The 27,333-nt window shown below is 43.2% G+C and overlaps 1 protein-coding gene across 1 annotated transcript; it reads right to left on the bottom strand.

The window, feature by feature from the left end:
• Positions 1-14,048: 14,048 nt before the first annotated feature.
• On the bottom strand, positions 14,049-23,423 carry WASHC3 (WASH complex subunit 3). Its single transcript, XM_088467836.1, has 7 exons — positions 23,294-23,423; positions 22,954-23,052; positions 22,565-22,630; positions 19,974-20,102; positions 17,306-17,428; positions 17,012-17,076; positions 14,049-14,678 (listed from the first exon to the last, which is right to left on the bottom strand). The coding sequence occupies exons 1-7, from the start codon at positions 23,342-23,344 to the stop codon at positions 14,600-14,602; spliced, it is 612 nt and encodes a 203-aa protein (XP_088323962.1). The 5' UTR covers positions 23,345-23,423; the 3' UTR covers positions 14,049-14,599.
• Between the last annotated feature and the right edge of the window lie 3,910 nt (positions 23,424-27,333).

The raw sequence follows: 27,333 nt of genomic DNA, 5'->3' as shown, positions 1-27,333 counted from the left end.
AACGTCACATAGGGGCGTGGCCTATGGTAATTAGGCCACACCCCCATTTTCAGACAAGTGCGCGGCTTAGCATGGCGCTATCTTAAGAGCCGGCACAGGGTGCTCCAACCACTGGAGCCGGCCCTGACCCTCGGGTTCATATATGTATCTGTAAATCTGGCTCTGATACTAGCCAGTGCCTCCCCAGCCATTTACCTCACCACACGTCACTGGTGGTGTGGCACCCTGGTGTGCTGTGGGACACGTGCATTGGTGCCACAGGTTCGTTGTCCAGGACCAAATCAAAAAATGTATGCTCAATGTAATAGGCAAAACCAGTGCTGGTTTCGCCTATCAAAAAATATGTGGACAAACAGAAGCACAACCCTGGATGACCTGTAAGCAGAAATTAATGAATTTTCTGATTTTTGTGGAAACTTTTGGTCTCGGGGTTACCATGAGACAAATGCTGATATTCTAGGGCGCTCTGTTTCTAGAAAGCTTGGGAACCGTTGGATTAGAAGAAAAATTATTCAGCAGCCACTTCACTCCTCTTTCGGGACTTCTGCACATGTGTGGTGTACTGATACTGATTGCCGGGGAGGGTTCTGGAGGATTCGTCTCCTGGTAAGTTATGCGAAATGTAGCCCATAGTCTGGTGTTTTCAGGGGATATGCCGCAAATATCCAGTAATAAATAGGCCCCTATATATTAAATGAGGGATAGAATATTAGAGTAATGGTGCAAGGTTTCTAGGAGCTCTAGTCAAATGCCTGCCATCCCAGCTCCCCAATACCAGTGGCGGATCCTACCCTGTTTGATTAGAGAGGCTGCTGTTCAGAGTTCCATCTGTCCTGACATTCTGTCTAATTTTTGTCCCAGCACCTGCCAGGTCCATTGCTGAAGACAGCTAGGGTTGTCAGCAAGACAGGGGAGTGGCTTCCTATTGGAAGCTCTCTCTGCCAATCACGGTCTGGACTGGCAGTCCCAGGAAGAGAACACACCTCCCTCTCAGACTGCCTGTCCTGTGTGTGATTACTGCCAGTGAAGCCAGTGCACAGACTCCGACTGGCTCACTGGGGGTTGCTGATTTTACTGGGTAAAGTCTGCTAATGCCCAATACCCTCTTCCTAGCCCCTCGCACACACTTGGCTTTTCAAATATAATTACATTTATTAACAAGAATGCATAAGCGCATACATGGTATACTGTATGTTGTTGACAAACTGACTACATATCCATGGGCTAAAATTTAGTTAATTGGCTCATTTAGTGATGTGTGCCCAGCTTTCCAAACATATTGGTCCTGATGCAGAGTTGAGTGTATATGGTGTTATTTTTCTTCTGTGCATGCCCCAAAACTGTGCGCGTCCTGAGGATGAGGTTTAATGCATGGCGTAGTTGTTAGCATTACTGCCTCACAGCACTGATGTCCTTAGTTTAATTCCCAGTCGTGGCCTGTTTGTGCAGAGTTTGTATGTTCTCTCCTGTCTCCTCCTATACTCCGAAAAAATACTAGTAGGTTAATTTACTTGTGGCAAAAACATTAACCTTTGTGTGTATGTGGTAGGGAAAATAGATTGTAAGCTTTACTGGAGCAAAGACTGATGTGGCTCCGTCGTGCGCATGTGCACTTGGGCAACTTCGACCCGCTTGCGAGCGCTCAGCGCTCGCAAGCGGGTCTGAATCAGGCCCCCTATACGCATACCTGCCTAATTTAAAAATCACCTGGAGATACAGATGGGCATTAATGGGGACAGGGTCAGACAAGTTGCGTCATTACGCCTCACCCCTTCGTGGCACAATGTAGCGAAATGCGCATATAAGAATAGGGAGCGGGTACAAAATGATGTGATTAGCATAGAATTGCGTCACTAGGCCCCATCCTCCTTCACAGACTGTGATTCCAGGTATTTTTCTCAGTGTTCTCCCCTGAAAATGTTTCCAGCCGGGTGACATCAAGAAATACTGTAGGTGGGTGGGGCCTGCTAATGAAATGTTGAAATCATACCTTATATTCATTTAAACTTGAGATTAACATTTTATATATCAATTCTCCTCTTCGTCTTAGAGGTACAGTTATCTACAGCTTTTTCATAGTCAAGTCTGTAGGATCTGGTCCTTGTAGTGACATCAGCATCACGTTATTTATACTCTTTCACACAAGAACGTGCATCAACCCGGGTTTTTGCTATGTGTGAATTGAAATGACCTGGGTCGAAGTCCCGGGGATCCACGACCCTGCTCTGCACCAGTGTCAGGGAGTGAGACCAGGGACATTTACGTGTTGATGAACCCGTGTATTTCCTAGGTTGTCGGTCTGAAAGGGGTATTAATGTGCTTTTTTTTCATGCAATTCCTTAAAGAGGGTTTTATATATTTTTTTAGAGTAGAAAATCTTCTTTCACATTCAGCTGTGCTTACAGTATTGGTCAGTCCAATAGGCGCTAGTTATTTGAGGACAAAAATGGATTTATTCTATTTTGGAATAAGGCTGTAACATAACAAAATGTGGAAAAAGTAAAGCGCTGTGAATACTTTCCGGATGCATTGTAGGTAGTTAATAAGCAGTAGCATTAAGGTCCCCGTCCATCAGAGACGTTACGCTGCATCGAGATGCCAGGTCGGCGGATCGGTGATATCTAACATGTTGGATTTCACAGATTTGCCGATAGCGATCAAAAAATTCAACATGTAAAATTTCACAGATCCTGCAACGGATAGCGGAACATCGATGTCCGCTGGTCGGCATTTCCGAGCGGCAGATCAGTGTTTCCGATCCGATCACAGCGATCCATCTCTGATGTATGGGGGCCATTAGCATCAGAACAATTTACTTGAAGGTCTGACCATACATCAGCAAGATGTAGATGGAGATTTTTAAAATAAGTAGCAGGTGTGTCTTTCAATTTCAATATGCATAATTTTGTAGCTTTTAAGATGGGGTCTATTTCTGTTAAATGAACATCTTGCCTTTGCCAAACTTTATACAACTAAAGGCCCCCATATACCAGGCAACGCAATGTCTGATCCTGCGATGGTATCGGAAACGAATATTGTTACATTTTTTAAATTTGTGTGTATAGTGGTGTTATTAAATATTTGTTTTATATTTTATATTGTGCTCATTGCTTCAAACAAGTGGTCCGCCTATTCAAATCATAGTGTACCCAGCTTTAGACTAATGTGTCTGGAAGACAGCAGTACATGCCATTGTGGATGTTATTCCAACAAGTTAAATATTTAAACCCCCCAAACAGTTCTTGTATAAAGCAGTATTATGTTTACATGTGTCAAGTGCTATTTTGTTTCTTTTACTATGGTAGATAATATTAGGGACCCAATAACACCTTATGTTGTTATTAAATACATTCTAACCTACAACTGACAGTAGTTTGCAAGTCATTCTGCTGACATTCTTTGTAGGATTCTTAATAGCACGCAGGTCATAGTTTTTCACCCTTCTCCTTTAGTAACCTGTCCATTTAAATCAACAAAATATACCCCGTCTGTTCAGCAAATGCAGAAACTGAGAGCAAGCTCCTAAAGTATACTAATGCTGTCCCCTCCACTAGACGAGCTGAACATGACTGCACGATTACGACATTGTAATCATGCAGTCGCTTATCAGTCTGTGATGTGCTTACACTGAATGAGCAGTCGTTCAGTGTAGGCACATCAATCATCTGCAAACATGCTCAACCTGACGTTATCGTCAGGTTGACCAGCTTGTTTGCCCGATGATAGATGTCTTTTAACAACAAGCGGGAGCGTGCATCACTGGTAGTTTTAGACATTTTAGTGAACGATCTTCAAATGATTAATGAACGATAACAACGTCGTGATCGTTCAATCGCTCAATTTAATCGCCTAGTGGATGGGCAGCCGAATGTTTTGCAATAGAGCTTAGTGGTTGCTGTTCCCTAAGGTTCTGTATAAGAGAGCTAATAACAGGCTACATCAGGTAATGAGGGGTTGCCTGTGTACTTGATCTACATCAGTGATGCACGGTTTGTTTAGAAGCCGTTGTCCCAAAGTGGCAAATAATTTTTAAGAGCAAATTGAGTATTTACGTTCACATCTAACCCTATGACTGTAGGGCCACCAACATTTTTCTGGTCTTATGTAGTTTCTATTTTATGATGCCCATATACTGTGGCACAAGAAAGTTACTATTTAGATGGACCACACACCTCGGTGGAGATGGTAACCAGTTCTATTAAAGGAAGGAATCAGAATATTCCTTGAAATAGCTGAATGTCATTTTAATTCTAGATGAATGTGAATCTTATTTTAACAAAACAAACGCCGTAAAAATACTTTATTCCAGTTAACGTTCTAGAAAGGACATGTTGTGACTTGCTAAATAGCAGATTTTTGGCCATAAATAGAAATAATTATTCTTGTAGGATAAATATCAGTTTTGTGTGTATTAAAGAAGTATTAAAACTTGGATTTTAAAGCAATCTACAAAAAGAGTGAGGCACAGTAATGACCATCCTTGTTGTGTGTTCAGAGGGTTAATATATGTTTGTGTCCATGTGCACTACCAGCATATGATTAATTGTACGAAGTATTATATTGTAATTACCTTAATATCTTTATACTAGGAACACGCTGGATGGATTCAATAGAGCTGGCTGTGTAATGCTGAGATTTACTGAAACGTTCCATGAAGTGTCTCTCTAGTACTTGGAATAAACAACAGGGAGGGATGGAACAGACCCTTACGCTTAAGCCTCGGCTAGTTGGCGGGTGGGGCAGACCTGTCATATCATGCAGTGCAGATGATGAGCATACAATTGGGCACCAGACCATCTATTATGCAAAATAAACAACTTTTACCCACATGCTTCCTCCAGCACATGAATTTTGATGGTTGCATAATGTTAGATTTCCAATGCAATCTTCTTCTACATAATTTGTAAAAATTTCAAGAACATTTGACACCTCCTCACTGCAATACTTTGGGAGATTTTAATTACTCTTTATCGAACAAAGGACCTCATTCACAGCCGGACGCTGTTTGCGCTCGCTCGTTCAGAAAAAGGGACCGGCTATTTAAATTGAGCGCTCGCTCTTTGCGGTCTGTTGACGCCTCTATGTCTGAGCGAGCGTCCGAAACATGCGCTCGCTATTCTGTATAAATAGCCCCTTGGCCGCTCGCATCATACGTCATCTCCACTATTTATTATATTAATCGAGTACATCGAAAGGCGTATGAACTGCTCGCAATTCTTGTGGTAGGATATTCCTACCGCAATCATGTGAGCAGTTCAGGCTAAAAGACAACCAAGTGACGTGGTCGATGACGCTGCTTTGTTAATTATGCACACCCTTAAAACACCCGTTTGGCACGCCTGCGTTCGGATCTCCACTCCCCGTTTTCAAGCACCTTCCCCTGTTACCACCCACAAACGCCTCATTCTGTCACTCAAATTACCAGCCCCTCGCTATTTTGCGAGCACACGATTTCCGACCGCACTGACTGGTTGGCGCATGACAACCCATACGCATGTGCAGATGTGCTTACGAGCGGCTCTGAATCAGGCCCAAAGTCTTTACTCCAGCAGCAGTTTTTAATCACAGCAATAATAATAGTTTTCTTAGTTATTAGAGTTGCCATCTGAAAACGTAGCATTACAACAGCCCTAAAAGCCAATGTTTTTCTGGTGCGCTAATTACCCTATTCATATATCACTCTATTAGCGTACCAGCAGGATCCAGCTGGACTTAGCGCATTGCCCGTATACACACGGAGGTACGCCGCAGCATCATCATACACTGCATCGGCAGCTTTCAACTCGGCCACCAGGCACAACGGACGGCATTGGAAACCAGGGGGGCCCCCATATTACTCGGTTCATTGGTCCGTGAGTACTCGGAGCGGTGCTGTGATTGTGCAGTACAGCTGATCTGGATGACCGTCCACATATGTTAGCAGCCCAACGGCTATTCATGTGTTTTTCACACAGTAAGATTTGGCTCCTTAAAAAACATTGGGGTCATTTTGGGCTTACATGATATCTACTCTCAAGTCCTGTATCAGAGCTACTATTGAGGTCGGAATATTGTATGAGCTTCACAGCTAAACGTGATAAACTTCCTAATTGCTGTTATTCTAAGGAACTGTGACATCATTTTTCATATACAAATACGCATTAGTTGCATCCACTGGAGATCAACACCAACTGCAAATTTTTCATATGCTACAAGTGACACTGATAGTAACAATTACCTTTCAGTGGAAACATTGTTACTAGGTACGATAAAAGCTTTTCATAGTACCAGATTCCATCAGCCACTTTATTTTCTTTGGTCAGACTGGAAAGGTGTTTAATCACGGTCAATGGCAACTATTTTTATTGTTTATTATCTGATTGGTGAAATAATTCACACAATCTATTGTTTACATTTTATTTTCATTTTTATATTTATTTTTTATTATTCTTATGTATAGATATTGTTGTGTATTTTAACATGTATTAAATGTAACATCGATTTATGCTTCTATTTACCATCTGCTTGTGTTATTATTCATTTACTAGTTAACCATAATATATACACATATAAAAGGCATAACTTCTTGTGCCTCCCTGATGGTTGTGATATGATGGTTGCTTTGTATACTGGTTGCAGTTCCAGAATGTTTATTTGCAGATGACTTTCCGGATTTGTCCATCTTCCATGAAAGATGTGATGACCGGTCACTGCCCCCCATCAATGAAGACTGGCATCCGTGGTGAGAAGCATCCAATTTGGAATCCAAAATGGGCACCCTTTGTTCAGATGGTCCTTTTTCAGCCACCACAGGAGGGAGTGAAGAAATTCTGGAGTAAGAAGGATCCTCTGGGACCTTATTAGATGATACTGTCCGTTCCACCTGGCGAGAATCAATCTTTGCAGAGGCCTCAAATGGAATGGGGCATACCCCACCATGTCGAAGGTGGATACCATTGATTCCAGGACCTGCGTCTCTAACAGAATGGATACCCTTCGCTTGTGTAGCAGCTTGCGTATTCGCAATGATAGGGCCGCAATCTTGTCCTCTGGCAGAAACACCCTTTGTGCTTGAGAATCCAGAAGAGCTCCCAGATGCACCATCTGCTATGTTAGCGATGATTTCTTCCAATAGATGATCCAGCTGTGCTTTTGTAGGCAGGCTATGATCAGTTGAAGATGGTGTTGTAAAGCAATCAGAATCTGCGCCAATATCAGAAGGTTGTCCAAATATGGTAGTATTCCGACTCCCTGACGCCTGAGCTAGGCCGTTATTATTTTGGTAAATACCCGGGGGAGCCATAGATAGGCCAAAGTATAGTGCCTGAAATTGGTAATGTTGCTGAAGGACAGCAAACCATAAAAATTGTTGGTGGGATGACATGATAGAAACATGCAGATATGCATCCTGAATGTCCAAGGAAACCATATAATCCTCAGGCTCCATTGCCAAAATAATTGACCGGAGAGTTTCCATACAAAACTTGGGTACATGAATAAACCTGTCGAGGGTTTTTAGATTTAGAACAGGGCGATGAGCCCCATTTGATTTCTAAAAGAAGAATAGATTAGAATAACCTCTTCCTTGTTGCGACACAGGAACCGGGATTATTACCCCCGCCTGCATCAGGGAGTTAATGGCTTCCTGAAGGGCCAAGACCATGACCGCATCTGATGGAGGATCTATGCAAAAAAAACTTCTGGGGAGGATGCCTCCTGAAAGTGAGAGCATACCCAAGAGACCACTTCTTGGACTCAGGCATCTGTTGTCTGCCGCCAGTAATCTGCAAACTGAAGAAGTTGGCCTCCCACCCTGGGATCCTCCAGGAGGAGACCCGCTCCATCAGACTGAGGATTTATCGTCAGGCTTAGAAGCTGGACGTCTTGCCTGCCCAGACCTTTTAGTTTGTCGGCTTAGAGGAAGACTATTCCCGTGCTGGTCCCTGAGGACGGAAGGACCTAAAAGAAACCTGGCTAGACTTTATTGTAGCCGTAGATGGCAGACCTGCAGATTTTTAAGCCACCGGAGTAGCTATTATTTTAACTAACTCTGCTCCAAAAAGTACCTTTCCATAGAAAGGTAAGACTTCCAGAGCCTTTTTTGAACCTGTATATAAGCTTTCCAGGATCTTAACCAAAGAGCCCTGCATGCCACTATTGAAGCTGTTGATGCCAGAAGCTAGAATTCCAGCATCTACTGCAGCTCCTCCCAGATAGGAAGCGGCTTCCCATGTATGGGAGATATACATCATCTGTTCTCTGGTAGCATCTGGTTGAGATTCTTCCAATGTCCCATCCATTCTTCAACAACTTTGGCTACCCAGGCTCCAGTCATAGCTGGACGAATAACAGCTCCAGATTATGAAAATATTGCTTTAAGATATGCTTCAATTCTTCTCTCTGTGGAATTCTTCAGAGAATATCCTGATGGAATAGGCATTGTAGCATTTCTGATTACGTACGTCACATGAGCATCCACAGTAGGGGGTACCTCCCACTTAGTAAATACAGAAGCTGAGGTAGCTCTTTACATAGAAACAGAATTTGACGGCAGATAAGAACCACTTGGCCCATCTAGTCTGCCCCATTTTTAAACATATTGTTACCTCAACCCTTATTGATTCTTACTTCTTCTGAAGGATATCCTTATGTCTCTCCCATCATGTTTAAATTGCTCTACTATCTTAGCCTCTACCACCTCTGATGAGAGGCTATTCCACTTGTCCACTACCCTTTCTGTGAAGTAAAGTTTCCTCAAAATAACACGCAAATATTAAGAAAAAGTCTCTGCTGCTCCTAAGCTGCACAGTCTGTGGTGCACCAAATGGGGCTTTTTGATGACATTTAAGCAAAGGTGTATTTGGACACATCTGTACGGTGTTTGCATATGGCATGATGGGTGTAAAAAGTTACAGGCCGAATCCAATCACCCGCGAGTTCTGTAGTGTGGAGTGCTGCGTTTATTTTACATTGTAGGATATTTTCCTCATTCGCGCCCTTGCTATCCGTGCAATTGAACTACAAAAGCAATTTGTGGGCGTCAGGTGTTAATTCTGCAGTGCGCAACCCATGTGAAGTGCGAAGAGTGGGGAAATCATGCAAACAAGTGGCAAATAAGAGAGCAGTGTGGAAGGCTGTTAGTTATCATAAGGAAAGCATTGGACACAGTTAACTGTTACCTTCTGCAACTTTTATAAATGATGGGTAAATGATAGGCAGCATGTGTATGTCAGCAAATAAAAGGGACTCGAGGATTTTGGGGTACAATAAGATGTCAGTGTTCTTATAGCGTGTCATCTTTCTGGAAATGTTCTACTAATTGCATGGAGTTTACCTTACACATATCTACTATAGTGCACAAAAACAATGATCTCAGTGACAAAATAACTATCTATATGCCTTTTGTATTTTATTTAAAATGGTCACAAATAAGTCATCTTACAATTGTCTTCCAGCAAAAATGATCAATGTTTAAGATTGCAGACTAATATGTTGATGCCCACATAGTGGAAGAATGCATTGCCATCTGAACACAGCAAGATGTTTGCCAGTGCAGTACAAACCTATATTCCCTAATACTGTCACATTTACTTCACTCTAGCACCACATTGATGACAAGGCCCTGCCTCGTGTGGTGCAGTGAGATGATGTTCACATAAATGCCAACACCCTGTTTTTGGGCAAAATGACATTTCTGTAGAAATTTGTCAACACCACTGTAATGGCACCACAGCAGCTGGGAGACCGCAAGGTATAACGCCACACATCAGTTGGCAGACTGCCCGCTACAGGTAAACTATTTGCGATAGTAATTCCAATATGTAGTTATGCATGTACTGTATATACATATTGGAATAAAATATTTGTAGCTCCATTCTGCAAGTTTAAAAACCTATTTTCCATCAATAAAACACCTCCACATACAGTACATTTCCCACATCCAAAAACCCATTTGTCTGCTTTTTAGAGAAAATTATAAGAAAAGACATGTCATTATTGGCTACATTTTCTCTTAATATGTTAATATTAGGAGGGGTGTGCCATGGGTACTTAACTATGCCATGCCTAAATAAGGTTTTTTTTTTTTCACCCTACTTTTCACAAAATCTGGAGGTGTGGACAAAAAGCTGTGTTAACTCCCATTGAAAACAGTGTCAATTTAAATTGGATTTCTAAATGAACAACAAAAAGTTGTGACAGCTGCGTTTTTGGCAGAGTATTAAAAAGTTGTACGACCTATTTCGCGGCTAATTCAATTCAGACCTTGGGGCCAGATTCAGAATTTGACGGTTTTAGCATGGCTAAAATATAATGGCGCAGGAGGCATTGTGTGTAAATAGACGTCTCCTGACGGCTTCTGTGATAAGCTGCCATGTCCGAGGATGCAGCCATTGGATCACTTGCGTGAACATTAGCCATCTAAGTAACCCTCAGGATACATAGAAGATGCAGTCACTGGCCTCGTCTGAGACACTGATCAGCACATGCGCAGTACAGATCGCCAAACATCTGAGTTTTGTATTGTATTGATAAGATCTATATAATAATTGCGTAAGGCTGTCCCGTCTCCTCAATACATGTGCAGTGGAAGCCTGGGCGCACTTCAACAGCTCCCACTGAGAGCCAGGTCAGTTAGATTAGTACATTATATTTCAAATAAAGTTTCACATCTACATGCAAACTTTCCTGACATAAATATTATTGTCCATGCAGTTCTTTCCATGTGTGTCTAAGCTTATACTGTATCTATTCATATGCTGATAACATATCAGAATCTGAGTGCAGGGGATGGAATGTCTTTCTATGCATTGTATAACGTCCTATGGTGTGTTGAAATAATATACAGTGATACATACATCCAACAGAGTCCTTTTAGCGCAGTAAAAGAACTGTATTCTGGGTAAACAAGAGACTACGTTTCTGAGTGGTTAATTAACCTGAATAATTATTAAAAAGTCAGTAACACATATGGCTCAATATTAGCCTCTAACATTAGCATGTTCTTTAACACTGTTCAATAGAAAATGGCTTTCTGTGCCTTATATTTCTGATATCATCTTGTATTTTATTATTTATCTTCATAAACAATGTGTATTCTTCTGCAAAAGGTTCTTCGGACATTAATTTTAATAGTTCAAGTAGTGAAAACTAGAAGCCGATATCTGTAAATGATGCATTAGAGGGGGGGGGGGGTGGTCCTATTAGCAATAACCATCATGCACAATCATTTACATTCCTATATAAGAGTCGGTAACCGTTCCTGCAGATGTCTGTGTACCTGTGGACTTGGAGCATATACAGTATTTGCACCTGATATTCCCACGTTCTGCTGTCATTTGATCTGCAGCCTGAAGCAAAGTATCCACCATTCCAACAAAACATTGAGCTGTTTTCTGCTGGATAGATTTTAAAGGTAATTTGCCAAATAATTTTGGCTGTGTCATAAAGATCTTCAGTAAGCTCAAAGTAATTGTTTAAACAACTTGGCTTAGTTTTTCCCTCCCCTGCTGAAAAGATCCCGCTGTATTGTTTTGGAGCTGAAGTCATTCCAGTTTTTTTTCCCCGATTGTTAGATTTGTATTTTGTTTGAACAATTCATATAACTTTTTGAATTTTTTTCTGGGGAACACATAAGACATACAAAGGAAACAAAAACCAAATATCTTTGCACCTGGGCAAAACCATGCTACACTGCAGGTGGCACAGATGTAAAATGCGCAGACAGATTTAGATTTGGGAGGGGCGTGTCCAAACTGGCATCTAAATTGTAGTATATAAATAAAGTTGGCCAGTATTTATGGGCTACATGCAAGAGCAGCCAGTATTTACCCTTACAAAAAAAAAAAATGTATTTGCACCCCTTGCAGTGCAACATGGTTACAGTTACTTTTTTTTTGCTTTGCTTCCACCTCAGAATAAGCCCTATAACATGCAACATCCAAACGACAATGGCAATGATTCCCAGCAAACAGTGAATGGCACAAGATTACTTATACAGAGGTTTAATTCTCGGTAACAGCGATAAATGCCCATCATTTTAAAAATATATACCTCACACACAACGTATACCAAGAAACACTATATTTAAAATGTATTTTAAGAGCAAAAAGATGTCACAGCTACAAGGCAACTTTTATTGGAAATGAGTGTTACAATCCGTGTCACATGACTCATTTTGACAGTCTTTTGTGATTAATATAGAAATAGGGTATTCGTTCGTTCCACTTTGAAACTATAACTAAATAATCTAACTAAATTATATTATCCACACATGTCCCCTTACCTTGGCAACCCCATCCACAACAGTGAAGTTAAAACACCTTAGATCAGGGTTCACAACTCCAGTCCCCATGTTTCACCAAAAGGCCATGTTTTGTGGATGTTGACATCATTAATCATACATATGTGAGTTATTCGGTTTTGCTAGGACAGTAATTATCCTACCTGCTTCCACAGACAGATATCCCGAAAACATGACCTGTTGGGAAAACTTGAAGGTTTTCTTTTTTTATTGCGTTTATTTATAGGGAGTTTTAAAGTTTACACCCACAAAATACATTGGAGCAGTGCAAGCATGAGATATGATCAGCGTATAGTAATATAAGGAGTAACACGTCCTGATACATGTAAAGAGAAACGGGAAAAAAGTGGACAATAAATGTAGTGTACATAAAAAAAAAAAAACAGAACACAGTAAATATAGCACAAAGTGAGTAGTATCCCACACAAGGTATAAAACCATCATATACCAAAACTCCTTACAATATAGTACACGAAAGCAGGTACCAGAAGGCACCATGCAGGCACACGCAAAACAGAAGCAGGAGGATAGTGAATATCAGTGTAATGAATATAAACATAGCTATATAAAAAGTATCAATACAATGTTTCTATACCCAAGGACAGTGGTTCCCAAACTTTCTTGAATTGCAGTGCCTTAAAATCTCAGCGATTTTTTTTACGGCACCTCAGGCCAAAAATGTCTTATTCGGATAATCAACAACAATTATTTGGTAGTGGACACAATTGTGCTTCTGTCGGTGTGCTTATTTTATGTTTGGTAGCCACCAAGCCTGTTATTGCCTGTCACACTAACCAAAAATCATTTCATTTTGGATTGGACCTCCAGTCCAAAATTACACCCATTTTGGAAACCACAGGCACAGCACCCAACACCAGACCAATTCCCTCTAATGGTAACTTACCTACATAAGGTAGGTGTGCAGCAGATAAATACAGATAAACCAACGTAACATACATTAGTCATTGGGCCGTATTCAATTAGCGGCAAAAAGCGTCATTTCGCCAGCGTAAACTTATCCCCGTATTCAATTGTGGCAACTTTTCGACGGTGCGGGGACGCAATGCAATGTACCCGGTGGAAAAGGTTCGCCTATGAATAGCTGTCGAAAAAAAGTGCAGAATTGCGGTTTTGGGGTGCAAAGGTGGGGAAACCACCCTGCACCCTTAGGACAAGTCCCCAAAGGTAAACTGCATCAAAAAAATACCAAAAAAATCAAAAAAGGACACCCCAAAAAATAACTTTGAAAAAGGGGGTGAAAAAGGTACAAAGTTGGAGTACAAACTTAAAAACTAGCAAAATAGACTTTGGGGGTGTCTACAAGTATGGGGGAGGTGTTTTTTTTATTGCAGGTGCTTGCTGAAGGTGCTTTTTTTCACGTTTTTTTTTTTTAAAACTTCACTTTTGCGATTTTTAACCATGCTTGTACCCATTTTCATGTACCCCAAATTTGCTGGGACTAGTTATTTTCTCCAAAAAAAACCTGCTAAATGCTATTCTTCACCACTTGTGCAAAGACACCAATTAGCAGCTAATGAGAGCATTTAAATACCCAAAATACCTTCAGCAGGGCTATTCGGGGGCATCTACAATGATCCCCAATGTTAGTGCATCTTTTGGGGGGTGTCAGACTGATTTCCCCAAATCTGACAGCACTTTTTGCCTGTTTGCGTTTCGCCGGGTTCGCCGATTTCTAATTGAATACGGGCGTGCGATACTCTTCCTTGTACTTCATAATTAATAAACTATCTAAATAAAGAGTAAACAGTATGGTGTGACATTTATTAGTACACAGATTACACAAGACAATGGTAGAATATTAAACAAAACATGGTTATGTCTTTCCATGGATTATACGACACTTCACATCTCCTTCACAAAACGCTTTACATGCCCAGGAACATTCACAGTAATGGAGCTTTACCAAAAATGTAAAATATACCCGATTACAGGGTTTAGCAAACTACGGTATGTCTCTCTCAGGCGTATTTCAACTACAGTTAACAGTAACTTCTGCTTGTGAAATGTAACTCAAAATAAACTGCTCTGTATTAGTAGAAAAATAAAATATACATTAATAAACCAAAGTGATATTTAGATATAAGCGGTTGCATGGTGTCCAGTATTATATACATGGTACTTAATAAAAACATTGGCCATATAATAAGAAAACCCTGTCTTTAATTACTTATTTTGTGACTCGATCCACTGTACGCATACCTCCGATTAGCGACAATGGTCAAGAGTGCTACATAGAACGTCTTTAGAGTCCAATCTAAGGCATACAGCTGTAGAGAGCATTATTAGTATCAGGTCTCTTCAGTCACTGAATGACGATTCGCTGTCAGAGCTGTCTTCTGCTGCAAGTTCCCCATCTGGGACTGGTGCATTGGGTGTCCTGGGGAAAGTACTAATTAGTTATACAGGAAAACAGTGTTTTTGCTGGCTACACAAAGGGCTAAAGAAGAAAATAATATAATACAAAGACCAAGTGGCTACAACATGACCATTTGTTACCCTCATAAGGATGCTGGAAATCTCTCTCTCCATCACACGGCTCAGACTTTCATTACAGATGTATGGACAATATGGAATTTAAGTTTTCAAACACTAGTGTAGAAATTATAGCATATCACAAATTTTACATTACTAAGAAAAAAAAATTATGCTGAATAGAAACAGATTGTGTTATAATCGGTTTGCTTTGATAAAAATAATCTTACATTCAGATGTGTCCTCATTAGGGAAGCTAATCCCAGTATTCAGCTTTAAAGAACCCGGGATTGTAATCCTGGGATTAGAGGCCCCAATCCCGGGATTACTTAAACCCGCGGGGGCAGCACAGGCAATTCACTGATCTTCTAGCATGGGCAGCACCGAGCTCTTTCAGCGGCTCAGACGCAGACCAAGCTGTGACCTATAATGGCAAGGCAGTGGAGTGATGTCATAGGTCCCACAGCCGCACACCAGTCTACAGAGTCAGAATAAGGGGGTCCCAGGGGGCAAGCAGTGGAGGAGGAATACTGAGAAGGATGGCACAAAGAGCGCTAGAGGAAGGTAGGAAAGAACTGCATGAGGGAAGATAAGTAGCATGAGAGGGGAGAGCTGCATAACATGAGAGAAATGGTTTGAGGAGGGAAGAGCTATGTGAGAGATAAACTGTGTGAAGGAAGAGCTTCATTCCTGGGATAAAAAAAAATAAATACATGGTTTGGGATTGGCTTCCCCAGTCCTCATGAACTAGGGGTCTATTTACTAAGCAGTGTTAGGAGACAGAGTGAAAAGTGATAAGGTGCCAGCCAATCAGCTCCCAACTGTCATTTTTCAAACACAGCCTGTGAGATGACAGTTAGCAGCAGATTGGCTGGTACCTTATCACTTTTCACTCTGTCTCCTAACACTGCTTAGTAACTAGACCCCTTAGAGAGATGATAGCCAAGCTCTGACTTTTTGCTATAGAAACTTCAGTGAATCTACCCCCAGGTCCCTTCAGCAGCTCTCCTAAATAATTAACATCCAATGCTATGTAGTGGCGTGTGAACACATGGTATTGTAATTGCATACAGAATTCCCCTGTTTGGAGAAAAGGCATTCTGGTAAAAAAACAAAAAAGTTCTAGACCTAAAGAAAGACGTGGCAATAATTAAATATAAAGTTGACCAGGGAAGGATCACAGACAAGTATTTGTTTTTACAGAAACAGACAAATATCAGGTGCACAACTCCAAATTATTGATAATATATAAATGCAATAAAATGTTGCAATAAATAGAGGTTTTTAGCATAATCATGGCTAAGGTTATGGGCCTACCCACCATATCCAGGTAACCTCTTTAGGATAGGTCCCTAACATACTAGGGTTCAAATGCAGAGCGCAGGACCCCCCAAACTAGACCAGCTAAGCCGCCCCAGGGCACCACCATAGTAAGAAAAGTGCAGTGTGAAAGAAATAGTTGAGAGCAACAACAGCTGCATATAAAGAATGAAAATAAAAAAGTGAAGTACATGTATATTAAACACACAGTGAAAGGTTAAAATGTGTATTAAAAGAAAAATGTGTTATAATGCGGTGCCCTGAAACAGATTAACCCTTCACTGTTTGTTTATTATACATGTATTTCACTTTTTTATTTTCATTCTTTATATGCAGCAGTAGCTGCTCCTAACTATCTCTTTCACACTGCACTTTTCTTACTATGGCGGTGCCCTGGTGTGGCTTAGCTGGGCCAGTTTGGGGGTGTCCTGCGCTCTGGATTTGAATCCTAGTATGTTAGGGACCTACCCTAAAGAGGTTACCTGGATATGGTGGGTAGGCCCATAACCTTGGCCATGATTATGCTAAAAACCTCTATTGATTGCAAAATTTTATTGCATTTATATATTATCAATAATTTGGAGTTGTGCACCTGAGATGTGTCTGTTTCTGTGCCTGCAATTAGTCTCATCAGGTAGCACCTCCCATTATATATATCCAGGGTTGTGCAGTCCAGGAATCTTTCCCAAGTATTTGTTTTTGTTGCCTGCTCTTCTCACCTATATAATGCTGACAAATGGCAAAGAGTCATGTTGTGGTACCAAAATAAAGCCCTACATATCCAGATAAAACACTACAATATTCACCTGGTTGGAGGATTTAAACAACTGACCAGGTCTCCTCTAGGAGTTCAACTCAAACCTCTGGTGCTGGAAGAGCTGTGTCATGTTCTATTAGTAAACGATGGGAAGTACTTACTCTAAGAGATCAGGATTAAGCCCTTCGGATATCATTTTATTTCTGATTGCCATCACAGGAACCCCCTATAAAAATAGACAAAAAAAAAAAGTCTCTGCAAAACACTGCATAATATGGGGGAGCTAAAGAAATTAAAAATAATTGAACAAAGAATATATATTTAGTTGCACAAATGCACAGCATAACTATCTTATAGAAGAAAACAGTAACTAGACACTTCTACAATCAGCTCCTACTATAGAGCAATTTCACATGAATGGCCTCGATAACAGTAAGAGGAGTTTAGGCAATTACCACTTGGACCATCTTTAGATATCTGGCATATCTTGGATCTTTAGACACAGTGGGAACGTTGTCTGCTTGGACTTCTTCCTTCTGTAATGTGTGAATATCATTTATGGAATTCTGTTGTCTGACCTGAAAAATACCAACAAAGAGTTGCATTCAGCAGAAGATAAATGCCTGAGCCCCTCAGATATAGCAATGCCCAATCTCACAGGAGAGATAGGACTTGTATCTTGTCTGTTTCTCAACAGCAGCCCGTTTATCACCACTAATAAATAATAGTAATCTAAAGAATATTGCCACCAAAAGCTAGAAATGTAGTTATGAATGGCATTTTATTGCAAAAATAAAAGATTTCTATAAAACCCAAATGTTGTTTTTCCCTGTCGCAGAAAACTGAAAAACAACAAGCCAGGGCTCTCCATGACTCCGTAATAGAAATAAAGAAACAATTAGCCACACCACCTTACCAACTTTTATTGCCAACCTGAGAACTAGAACTACAGAGCATCACACCACCACCAACACTTTTATTATGTCTCAGTGGATTTATCCTGTAATAAATGTATTTCTGTTGCATTTTCACTTCCTTTTTCAAGATTAAAATACTTCCATTCACTCAATACAGAAGGCATTATATGCACACACATTACAGGTCTCCATAGTAAGCACTAAGACATTTCTTTCCATTGTCTAATTTACTATATATTAGTAAATGATCCCCAGACAGCTTCTACTAATGTGACAACAAGAATACAGCAGTATTTCACAACCAGAGTAGGAGTCATCACTGGAGAATACTGGGCTGAGACAAAGGTTTATCCTTATATATGTCCAGCTAGCTATACATTAGTTACCTCTGTTTACTAGCAAACATACAGCTCCACATATCTATACTATTAAACTGTGCACATAACTCTACAATTATATCACATGAGCAGAGCAATTACTAGGACTTTAGTGCCCAGGGTGACAGAGACCCCTTCCACCCCCTCCTCCCATCTTTGTGTCAGTAATAGTACATACCGCCCTAATTACAACTTTGCGGCATATATTATTTAGGGACATATCAAAGTAATGTCGCCCTCTTTTCCCTCCCCTCACTGCTCTGTGTAAGTCGGTTTACATTAGACAGCTGGCCACAGGAGTGCTACCTACGGCCAAAGCAGCTTACCCCCACTTTTATAATGCAGCGGATAACTTATGGGTCATTGATCCCTATGACAATGTAGCATGCGTTAGAGTCCGATGTGCTGGAAACATTTCATGAAGTAACTTCGTTCTCCTGGGCTTTAAAGTGTAGGCAACAGTGTTATTATATGGTTAAATAACCCATAAGACACCAGCACTTTGAAAGGGAGAAAAAGGTGCCTTGACACTGATATTTATACACAGGTTAAAATAATGGTTTCAAACCAGATTCTCCTGTTAAAAAAAACCCCAAAACAAAAAAAACTGTCCGTAGACCCCACCAAGGAGTCAGACTACACAAACTGTCACCAGAACAATGGTACTATTCTAGACACTGGCGAATCGAGCAAGAGGAATACAGACAAAAAAAAAACACTATTTTAAATGCAAACATGTTTGTGCATAATATATATATTTCAAATAGACTGGCAACCCCAGACACTATATAGACAGACTATTGTGAAATGAGGGTCCTGAAGGGATATAAAAGATACTGCAGTGCTTGGGAAAACTATGTATGTCGCTGTAGTGTAACATGTAATCATTTGCATGCTATAACATTTCAAGCTGTCAAAAGTAATACTAAAACCTGAGTACTCACATTTTTTCCCGTTAACTATTCAGCCACCCAGGACTTGTTCCTGACAGAATAGGGCCCCTCTCCCAGATCCTGGAGGCAGGGGAGGGAAGCTCACCCCAGCTTGTCAGGAGAACCCGGCAGTATGAATGATCTCTAAAGCTCAGAGGCATGCTTCCATCTGTGGAAACAAACGTCTTGTGGAACTACCTTCCCACATAAGACCTGCTAGTAAGACACTCGAAGGATGTGCTGGGGCAGGAAGGTCCAAAAAAACCGGAGAGCTACCTATACCTACTATAGCCTTTACCTGTTGCGTTTACTTGCTATAGCCTCCTTTCATTAAGATAATTAGCCAGCAGAGATACAGAGAGCAGGGCACAGTGTGCAATAGCAGAGCTGTGCTTACTGTGTCACTGGGAGAGCCTCCTGTTCTTGTAATTCCAGGCAAAGACCGTGGGGGTGGCCAGCCAACAGAGGACACGTTCTTCTCCCAGGATGAGTGTATGACGCACTCCCTAGTTACAGCTCTGGTAAAGAATGATTTGCATGTATCTGCCCACAAACCCTCTAAATTAGGATTAAATCTCTCATGGTTATGGGATTTTGAGTAATTATTTCACTGCATTTTATGTACACTGGAAGGTTTGTTTGGCTCAACCTGTTCTAAGTCACAATGTACACAGTGTTCTCCAACCACATACATCATATTTAGTTAACTGCTACAAAATAGAAACCACCAAAACGGTAATTCAGAAAACTGTGAAACACACTTGGAATATTAAACTCTATGCCGTGTACATTTCTCCCAGCCCCGAGGAACGCTCTGCAGGTATTTTGTTTTCTGTATTTCTGGCACAACAAAAATATATGGAAGAAAACATAACCACTGACAAGCAATGTACTCACTTCTGATGGAGGGGACACTGTGATAGATTCTGTATCGCTCCGTGGCTGCAAATTTCCATTGGGAATAGTGTTGTTTGACAAATGTTGTGTTTCAACTTTAACATCTTCTAAACCAGGAATAGATGAAAGCTGAAAGATAGTGATGGCATATAAGGAAGATTACCAACTTGTATGTTTGTCAAACACATGTAATTGCATAGTTACCATGTCTAAACAAATCAATAAAATGTTTATTTAATCATTGGGAATTTTAGAGTTAAAAGTTATTCCATCATCATAAACATTATGCAGGCCTGAAACATAGGGGTAGATGTACTAAGCCTTGAAGATAAATAAAGGGTCTAATTATAGAGCAGTGAAGAGTCTTGTCTTCCGGAAACAGGGCTATCCACTGCCTTCGTCTCTTCATAGATAGGGATCCCGTGGAGAAAGTTATTGTTCCTCCTTCGGCGCCTCCACTATGTTTAAGTAGCGCATCACCATACTTATGTATGGGGAGTGTGATTAATTAAGCAATGGAAAACATGCTTTTTGTTGCAGTTACAGATTTGCCATCTCTGAGTGACCCAGCCCGACATCGGCATGGACAGGACCCAGCACTGGCAAGTACATACACACTTGCTGACGCGGGCAGCGACGGCGGAGGCCATGCTGCATTTGGCAGCATGGCCCTCGTTAACGACATCCCCCATCTGCCCTGCATGTAGGGCCGACAGAGAATGTTGTTGCTGTTGACCCGCGGGAGCGAGCATAGTCAGCGACATGGTGGGTACACACTAGACGATATTCCCAATAATTAAGTCCGATCCGCTGGATCGGACGACATATTGGCTAGTGTGTACCCAGCCTTTCAGATGAAAAAAAAAAGACAACACCTGGGTGGAAAGACGAAGCAATGAAGAGACCAGGGAAAAAAAATGAAAGGGGAGAGGAAACAGCGTAGATACCGGATCACATCACAGCACTGGTTGCTCTACATGAATTGCTACTAAAGAGCCTACCATAACGCACTATAACCAAGCGAAGGCCAGTGTAACTAATCTATTATATTTGGGTACACTAAGGAAGAATTCAATTCGGCATAATATTCCATCGAGCGATGCCCGGCTGCACTTATAATGGACAATTACGGTAGTGCCGACATAGCAAAAATTACGTTGCTGGCATGACACAATGGGGGGAATTCAATTCAGTGCGATGTTGAATAGCTGCAGGAGGGAGCTCCCGCAGCCATTCAATTCAACGCGCTGTTTGGACGGGCTAACGATTTCTTCTCGCACCTCCCTGGGGAAGCGAAGAGAAATCCGTCCAAATTGCTGGGCGCACAGCTGTTTTTCTGCATAGCGCGGCGCTAACAGCTGCGCGTCCGCCACTTTGGTCAGAGAATGCCGGTTACCGCATCTTAATACCCTTGTTAAGGCGCGAGAACCAGCATTCTCCGACCACACAGCGCACTGAATCGAATAGCTCCGGGAGCTCACTCCTGGTGCTATTCAATTTGCGATGAATTGAATTCCCCCCTATGTGGTGATCCAGAATGGCATATCATGTCGAAGTCACAAATGGGATTCCCCACTATGGGCCGTATTCAATTAGTTTTGCACCGGCTAAACTTTTTTCGCATGGCGAGATTTTCGCTTACTTCGCATGTGGAAAAGTTTCGGGCGCACTCCGGCTATTCGCCGTATTCAATTAGAAAGTATGCGAAAACGGAACCCAGCGAAACAAACAGGCGAAAAGTCCTGTCAAAAATGGGGAATTCAGCCTAACACCCCCCAAAAAGATGCACTAATATTGGGGTTCACTATAGATGCCCCCGATTAACCCTAATTTGGGTTACTTAAGTTAAGTATTTGGGGTACTTAAGTTGTGACAATTAGCGCATTTACACAAGTGGTGAAGAAGTATTTTTTTTTAGTAAATAACTACTCCCAGCAAACTTGGGGTACTTTTAAATGGGTGCTAGCATATTTTTAAGTTGCTAAAGTGAAGTTTTAAAACATGTGAAAAATCCACCTTCTGCAAGCACCTGCAAACAAAAAAACACCTGGGACATACTTGGGGACCTCCCAGAAGTCTATTTTGCTAGTTTTTAAGTTTGTCCCCTAACTTTGCACTTTTTTGACACAGTTTATCTTTGGGGGGACTGTCCCATGGGTGCAGGGGGGTTTCCCAAAGTTTGCACCCCAACACACTTCTACACTTTTTTCCGCCTGCTATTCATAGGCAAAACTTTTCCGACGATTACATTGCATTGACTTTCCGCATACATGAAAAGTCTTTGGTATTGAATACGGGGATAAGTTTTTGCCTGGCGGAATGACGTCATCCGCTATACTTTTCAACGGATTCAGACTTTTCGCTTCTAATTGAATACGGCCCTATGCATCAGTCATGATATCTAGCAACCAAGCGTTTGACAGGTCAAAAACACTAGTGTGCAAATATTCCCCTTTGCTGACTGAACATCTACAGCATTTTTATAAACATTCAAAATTGTATAAAGTATTTCACTTCAGACTGCGTTGGTGTATTTACTGCTGGTATTTCCAGGACATCACCAACATGAAAATATTTGTTTTTTTACAAACCTTTGCATCTAAAATATTTAGAGTGGTTTCAATTTGTTGAACACGAAGTGACAGGGCTGATAGTTTCTAAAGCAAAGAAGATATAAGAGAGCATGTGTTGAAAGACAGCATAATTACAAACAATCCACGAAGTAGCTTTTAAATGAGTAAAAACATTAAAAAAAATCTGCCAATTATAAAATCGGATTCACATACGCACAACTGCAGTAACAAAGAAAATGATTGCAGTGTAAGAACATAAAAACAAAATAAACTGAACTATCGATGACGAGCTGAATAGGTTGGTGACTATTGTAATAATGTTTAGAGAAATGATCATGTACCTTATACAGCAGAAGTTACCATGTACCTTATACAGCAGTACACACATTACAAGGGATTTAACAAACCTCCTCACAAATTGTTGAGAATCGATTAAGAAACTGGACCGTGTGTAGCACAAACTGATTGAGGAAAGCCACCGTCCTCTTCTGCTGGATGGCCGGGACCTGCACAAATACAGATGTGTATTACAGGTGTGCATGGTTATTGCTGTGATATAATGAACTTGGAGATCAGTAACGTAAAACTGCAAAATATATGACATCATTCCAGCTTGCCTATACGGAAGGCAGTGTGCTGGTGTGCAGGCAGAGGTCTACACTACTCGGGGCTCTATGTCACAGCTTTATCCCGGACCCCCAATTTCCGGGTAATGCCGTTTCACTAGCGACCATAAAACGTACACACCTTAGTGAGGTCTATGCCCGATCCAACTATAGGCAGCCCATCCTCGTCCATCCCGCCTGGAGAACACACAAGCCACACTTCCTCCAGCTGTCAGGAGTTGCTCTTGTGACCGGTGAGTGTCAGTAAGGGGCAGGGCAGTCTCCGGAAGTTGGAGCGGGCATATATGGAAGTCACTAACGCCATCTTTGATTTGGGCAACGTTCATGAAAACGTAAACACACACAGGGATTGGGCCGTTATGGTTGCAGATAGATCCCCTTCAGTAGATGTACCCATACCCTTATATGAGTGATAAACACTCCTGAAAAACAAGACTAAACTTTTCAGTACATTTTAATCTTAAGTTTGGTAAACAACTAATAAATGAGAAGAACGATGACCTGTGTAAGGGTGAAAATATTTTCTGATATAAATGTATAGATTACTGTGGGGGTGACCGTTTTCCCATGATAAGGGGTCTGTTTTTGAATCAGACATAAGCATTTAAGATTTCTACTTCAGGGTCCATAGGGTATCCACAGGATACCTTGGAGTATAGGTGTGACGTCAGTCATCGGGCACCATAGAGTTAAGCTTTCAGCCTCCCAGGATGCACTAGGGTCTCCCTCCTATACCGCGCCCCCGAGCCAAGGCACCTCAGTTTAGTTTGGTGCCCGGCCGGAGTCGGGTGCACCTGTTGGAGTGGGGGCTAAGAAGAGCCCCTGAAGTTTTCCTGCATGCAGCTGTGGATGTACAGCATGGACAGTCAGTCCTGACGTCCATGCTGTCTTCCCTACACCCCCGCCGGTAACAGAACGCCGGTACCGATCCGGGGATGCTGGTGAGCATCTGGGATCACAGCTAGCGGTGACCCCAGATGTTCCGGACCATGGCCGGAATCAAGGGGGACAGCAAGGTAAGCAGCGGGGTCCCGCGGTGGGTCCCCGCTGTTTCATGGTCCAGAGTCCCCAGGCAGGGGGCTCCCTGGGGACTGGCTGCAGCATGGAGCCAGGTATATAACCTGCGCTTCCACTACCCCCCTGGGACAGCGGACCGCAGCAGAGCGGTAGCGCTGCGGCGTCCCGGGGGTTAAATGCATGCCAGGGGAGCACGCCTTCCCTGTCTCACAGCCGGCGCCTCCCCCGCTGCACACAGCCCTCTCTGCAACACGCCGACTGGCCCTGTGGCAGCGCTCCTCCCCCAGGCCAGCCTCCTCTCTGCTCCTCGGCGGCCATCTTCCAGAACGCATGGCGAACGCTGCTGGAAGCCTGGACAGAGGCATCGTGGTCTGGGTCCCCCCGCATACCTCTCCTCCGCTGTGGTTAGGTCTGTGTATGCAGTGCTGTGTCCTACCAGACTCTGTGTCTGTGTAGTTGATTTGTCAGCGCTGGTTAGTGCAGGAATTGATTTTCTTTGCATTGTATGTGACTGTGCTAGCGCTGCTGCCTGTATCTTCTATTCTGACTGTCAGCTTTATTACTGTCCCTGTTCTTTCTGCTAAGCCCTTGCGGTGCGGTGCTGCAGGGGGGTCTCTCGCCTTTTTCAAAAACAATTGGTGAGAGGGGTCACATACTTTGTACCATCATGTCTGAAAGTGATTTTCCTCTCCGGCTACAGTGTACTACGTGTAAAGTACCTTTAGCGGAGGGGGAGGGTAGCGCGGAGGGCCTCTGCCGGCAGTGTTTGTCTATGGCGCGGCCTATTACGGTTACAGCACCGGTACAGGAGCCGCCCTGGGCTTGTTTCGCTCAGGCGCTTACAACCTTAGTGGGCCAGTTAGCTCCGCAGCCCGCATTTACGCAGATGGGTTTGTCCCAGCAATCAGTGGTGTCGTCACCCATGCAGGGTTTCCCAAGACAATTGGTGGTATCCCGCAGTCTCCCTATTTCCCCTCTCCCGGTTTCTCAGGAGCCGGCGTGGGTTAACTCCCTGACAAGTTCTGTACAGCACTTGTCGGATGTGTTGCAGGGGGAGGCTGTGATGCGGCCACATAAACGGCCGGTGGCGTCTCTGTCGGCTCCTTATGAGGATGACGAAGGGACGTCTGATGATGGAGAGATTCTGGATCCTTACGATCAGGAACCTCTCCATACTAAGGACGCTGACGCTAGGTCCAAGGTGTATATTCCTGGACTTATTCGGGCAGTCCGCACAGCCTTGGTGATTGAGGACGAAGTTCCCCCAGCTGCTAAATCCAAGTATGCCTTTTTTAAGGATGTGAAGGGTGACGCCACAGTCTTTCCTCTTTCGGGTCAGTTGGTGGACCATTTAGAGGAGGCGTGGAAACAGCCTGGCAAGCGATACCAGCCGCAGAGGCGCCTGGCGGTGGCTTATCCGTTCGCGGATAATTATTTTGTTAAGTGGGAATCCTCTCCACAGGTGGATTCTCATGTGACACGTCTTGTCCGTAGTGCCACATTGCCGATGCCATCCATGTCCTCCCTTAAGGATGCTACGGACCGCAAGGTGGAGATCTGCCTGAAGTCCGCTTATTCCCTTGTGGGGGGGGCGGCGCGGCCGGCTATGGCCATTTGCTGGGTTGCCAGAGCGATGGAGCGCTGGGCGGATTCATTGGAGGCGTCCTTTGATTCCGACTGTCCGGCCGAACAGACGGAGTTGATTGGTAATCTCCGTGATTCGGCCACTTATATCAATGAGGCGGCCTTAGACATTAGTACCCTGGTGTCTCGAATTTCTTCAGCAGCGGTGGCTGCTCGTCGCACCTTGTGGTTGCGATCCTGGAAGGCGGACGCTGATTCCAAAAAGGGTTTGGAGGCGTTGCCCTTTAACGGAGAAGTTCTCTTTGGTCCAGATCTGGACAAGATTGTGGCCACGCTGGCAGCAGCCAAATCGGCATGTCTCCCGTCGGCCGCTGTTCCTTCTGGTTCAGGACCATCGTCCTTTCGGTCTTATAGGGCCCAGGGCAGGCCCAAACCGCAGTCTTTTCCCCGACAGGCTGGTCCCAAGAAATCGTCCAAGCCCCGGAAGCAGGCATGGAGTACCAGACGTCCGGCCCCTAAGCCAGATGACAAGCCTGCGGCCTGACGGTCTGGGCCTCCCTTTGGGGGATCCCAAAGTGGGAGGCCGCCTGCTGCAGTTCACCCGGTGTTGGTCGGTCACCACGACAGACACTTGGGTTCTCGAGGTGGTGTCTCACGGGTACGCCCTCTCTTTCCGGCACAGACCCCCGGCTCGATTTTTCACCACGGGTCTACCATCAGACCGGAACAAGGCCACGGAGCTGCGGAAGGTCTTGCACACTATACTCCAGGCTGAAGTTACAGTGCCTGTTCCATTCTCCCAGAGGGGCCAGGGTTTCTATTCCAATCTCTTTTTGGTGTAGAAACCCAATGGGTCGTATCGTCCGATTCTCAACCTCAAAGCTCTCAACAAGTCTTTGCGGGTGCTGAAGTTTTGGATGGAGACCCTACGGTCCATCATTCTGGCGCTGGAACCTGGGGACTACATGGTGTCATTGGACATACAGGACGCTTACCTGCATGTCCCTATTCTTTTGCGCCATCAACAGTTCCTCAGGTTTGCAATCCGCAGCGACCACTTTCAGTTTTGGGCGTTACCTTTTGGCCTGGCGACAGCACCGCGTGTGTTCACCAAGGTCATGGCGGCTTCTCTGCGGCTGCAGGGAGTCCACATGTTGCCGTACTTGGACGACCTTTTATTAGTGGCAGGATCTCCGGAGCTCCTTCTGCACCACTTGGACCTGACCATTGCGCTACTGCAACGGCACGACTGGTTAATAAACTGGCAGAAGTCCACTCTAATCCCGTCTCGGCGGATTCTGCACCTCGGAGCCTTATTGGACTCGGGACAGCAAAGGATCTTTGTGACGGGGGAAAAGATCTCTGCTTTACAGTCGAGGGTGCGCAGTTGTCTGCACAGCCGCCGGGTGTCTCTACACTCGGCGATGAGGTTACTGGGCTCCATGGTGTTGGTGTTCGACATGGTGGAATATGCCCAGTTTCACTCCAGACCTCTGCAGCACCTGATCCTGTCCAAGTGGAACGGGCTGCCTCAGTCTCTAAAGTCCCAGACGATAGTGC

This window comes from Taudactylus pleione, unplaced genomic scaffold (genome assembly GCF_031769625.1).
Source record: "Taudactylus pleione unplaced genomic scaffold, aTauple2 ptg000077l, whole genome shotgun sequence".
NCBI classification, from domain to species: domain Eukaryota; kingdom Metazoa; phylum Chordata; class Amphibia; order Anura; family Myobatrachidae; genus Taudactylus; species Taudactylus pleione.
This window is presented reverse-complemented; position numbering and strand designations above follow the sequence as displayed.

What these genes read in the sequence shown, in the direction of transcription:
- WASHC3 (XM_088467836.1), bottom strand. Translation starts at nt 23,344, where the DNA reads ATGGACGAGGATGGGCTGCCTATAGTTGGATCGGGCATAGACCTCACT. An exon ending in TAAATATTTTAGATGCAAAG is followed by an intron (nt 20,103 to 22,564) that starts GTTTGTAAAAAA and finishes ACTATCTTTCAG; the next exon opens with CTTTCATCTATTCCTGGTTT. An exon ending in ATCTAAAGATGGTCCAAGTG is followed by an intron (nt 17,077 to 17,305) that starts GTAATTGCCTAA and finishes CTATTTTTATAG; the next exon opens with GGGGTTCCTGTGATGGCAAT.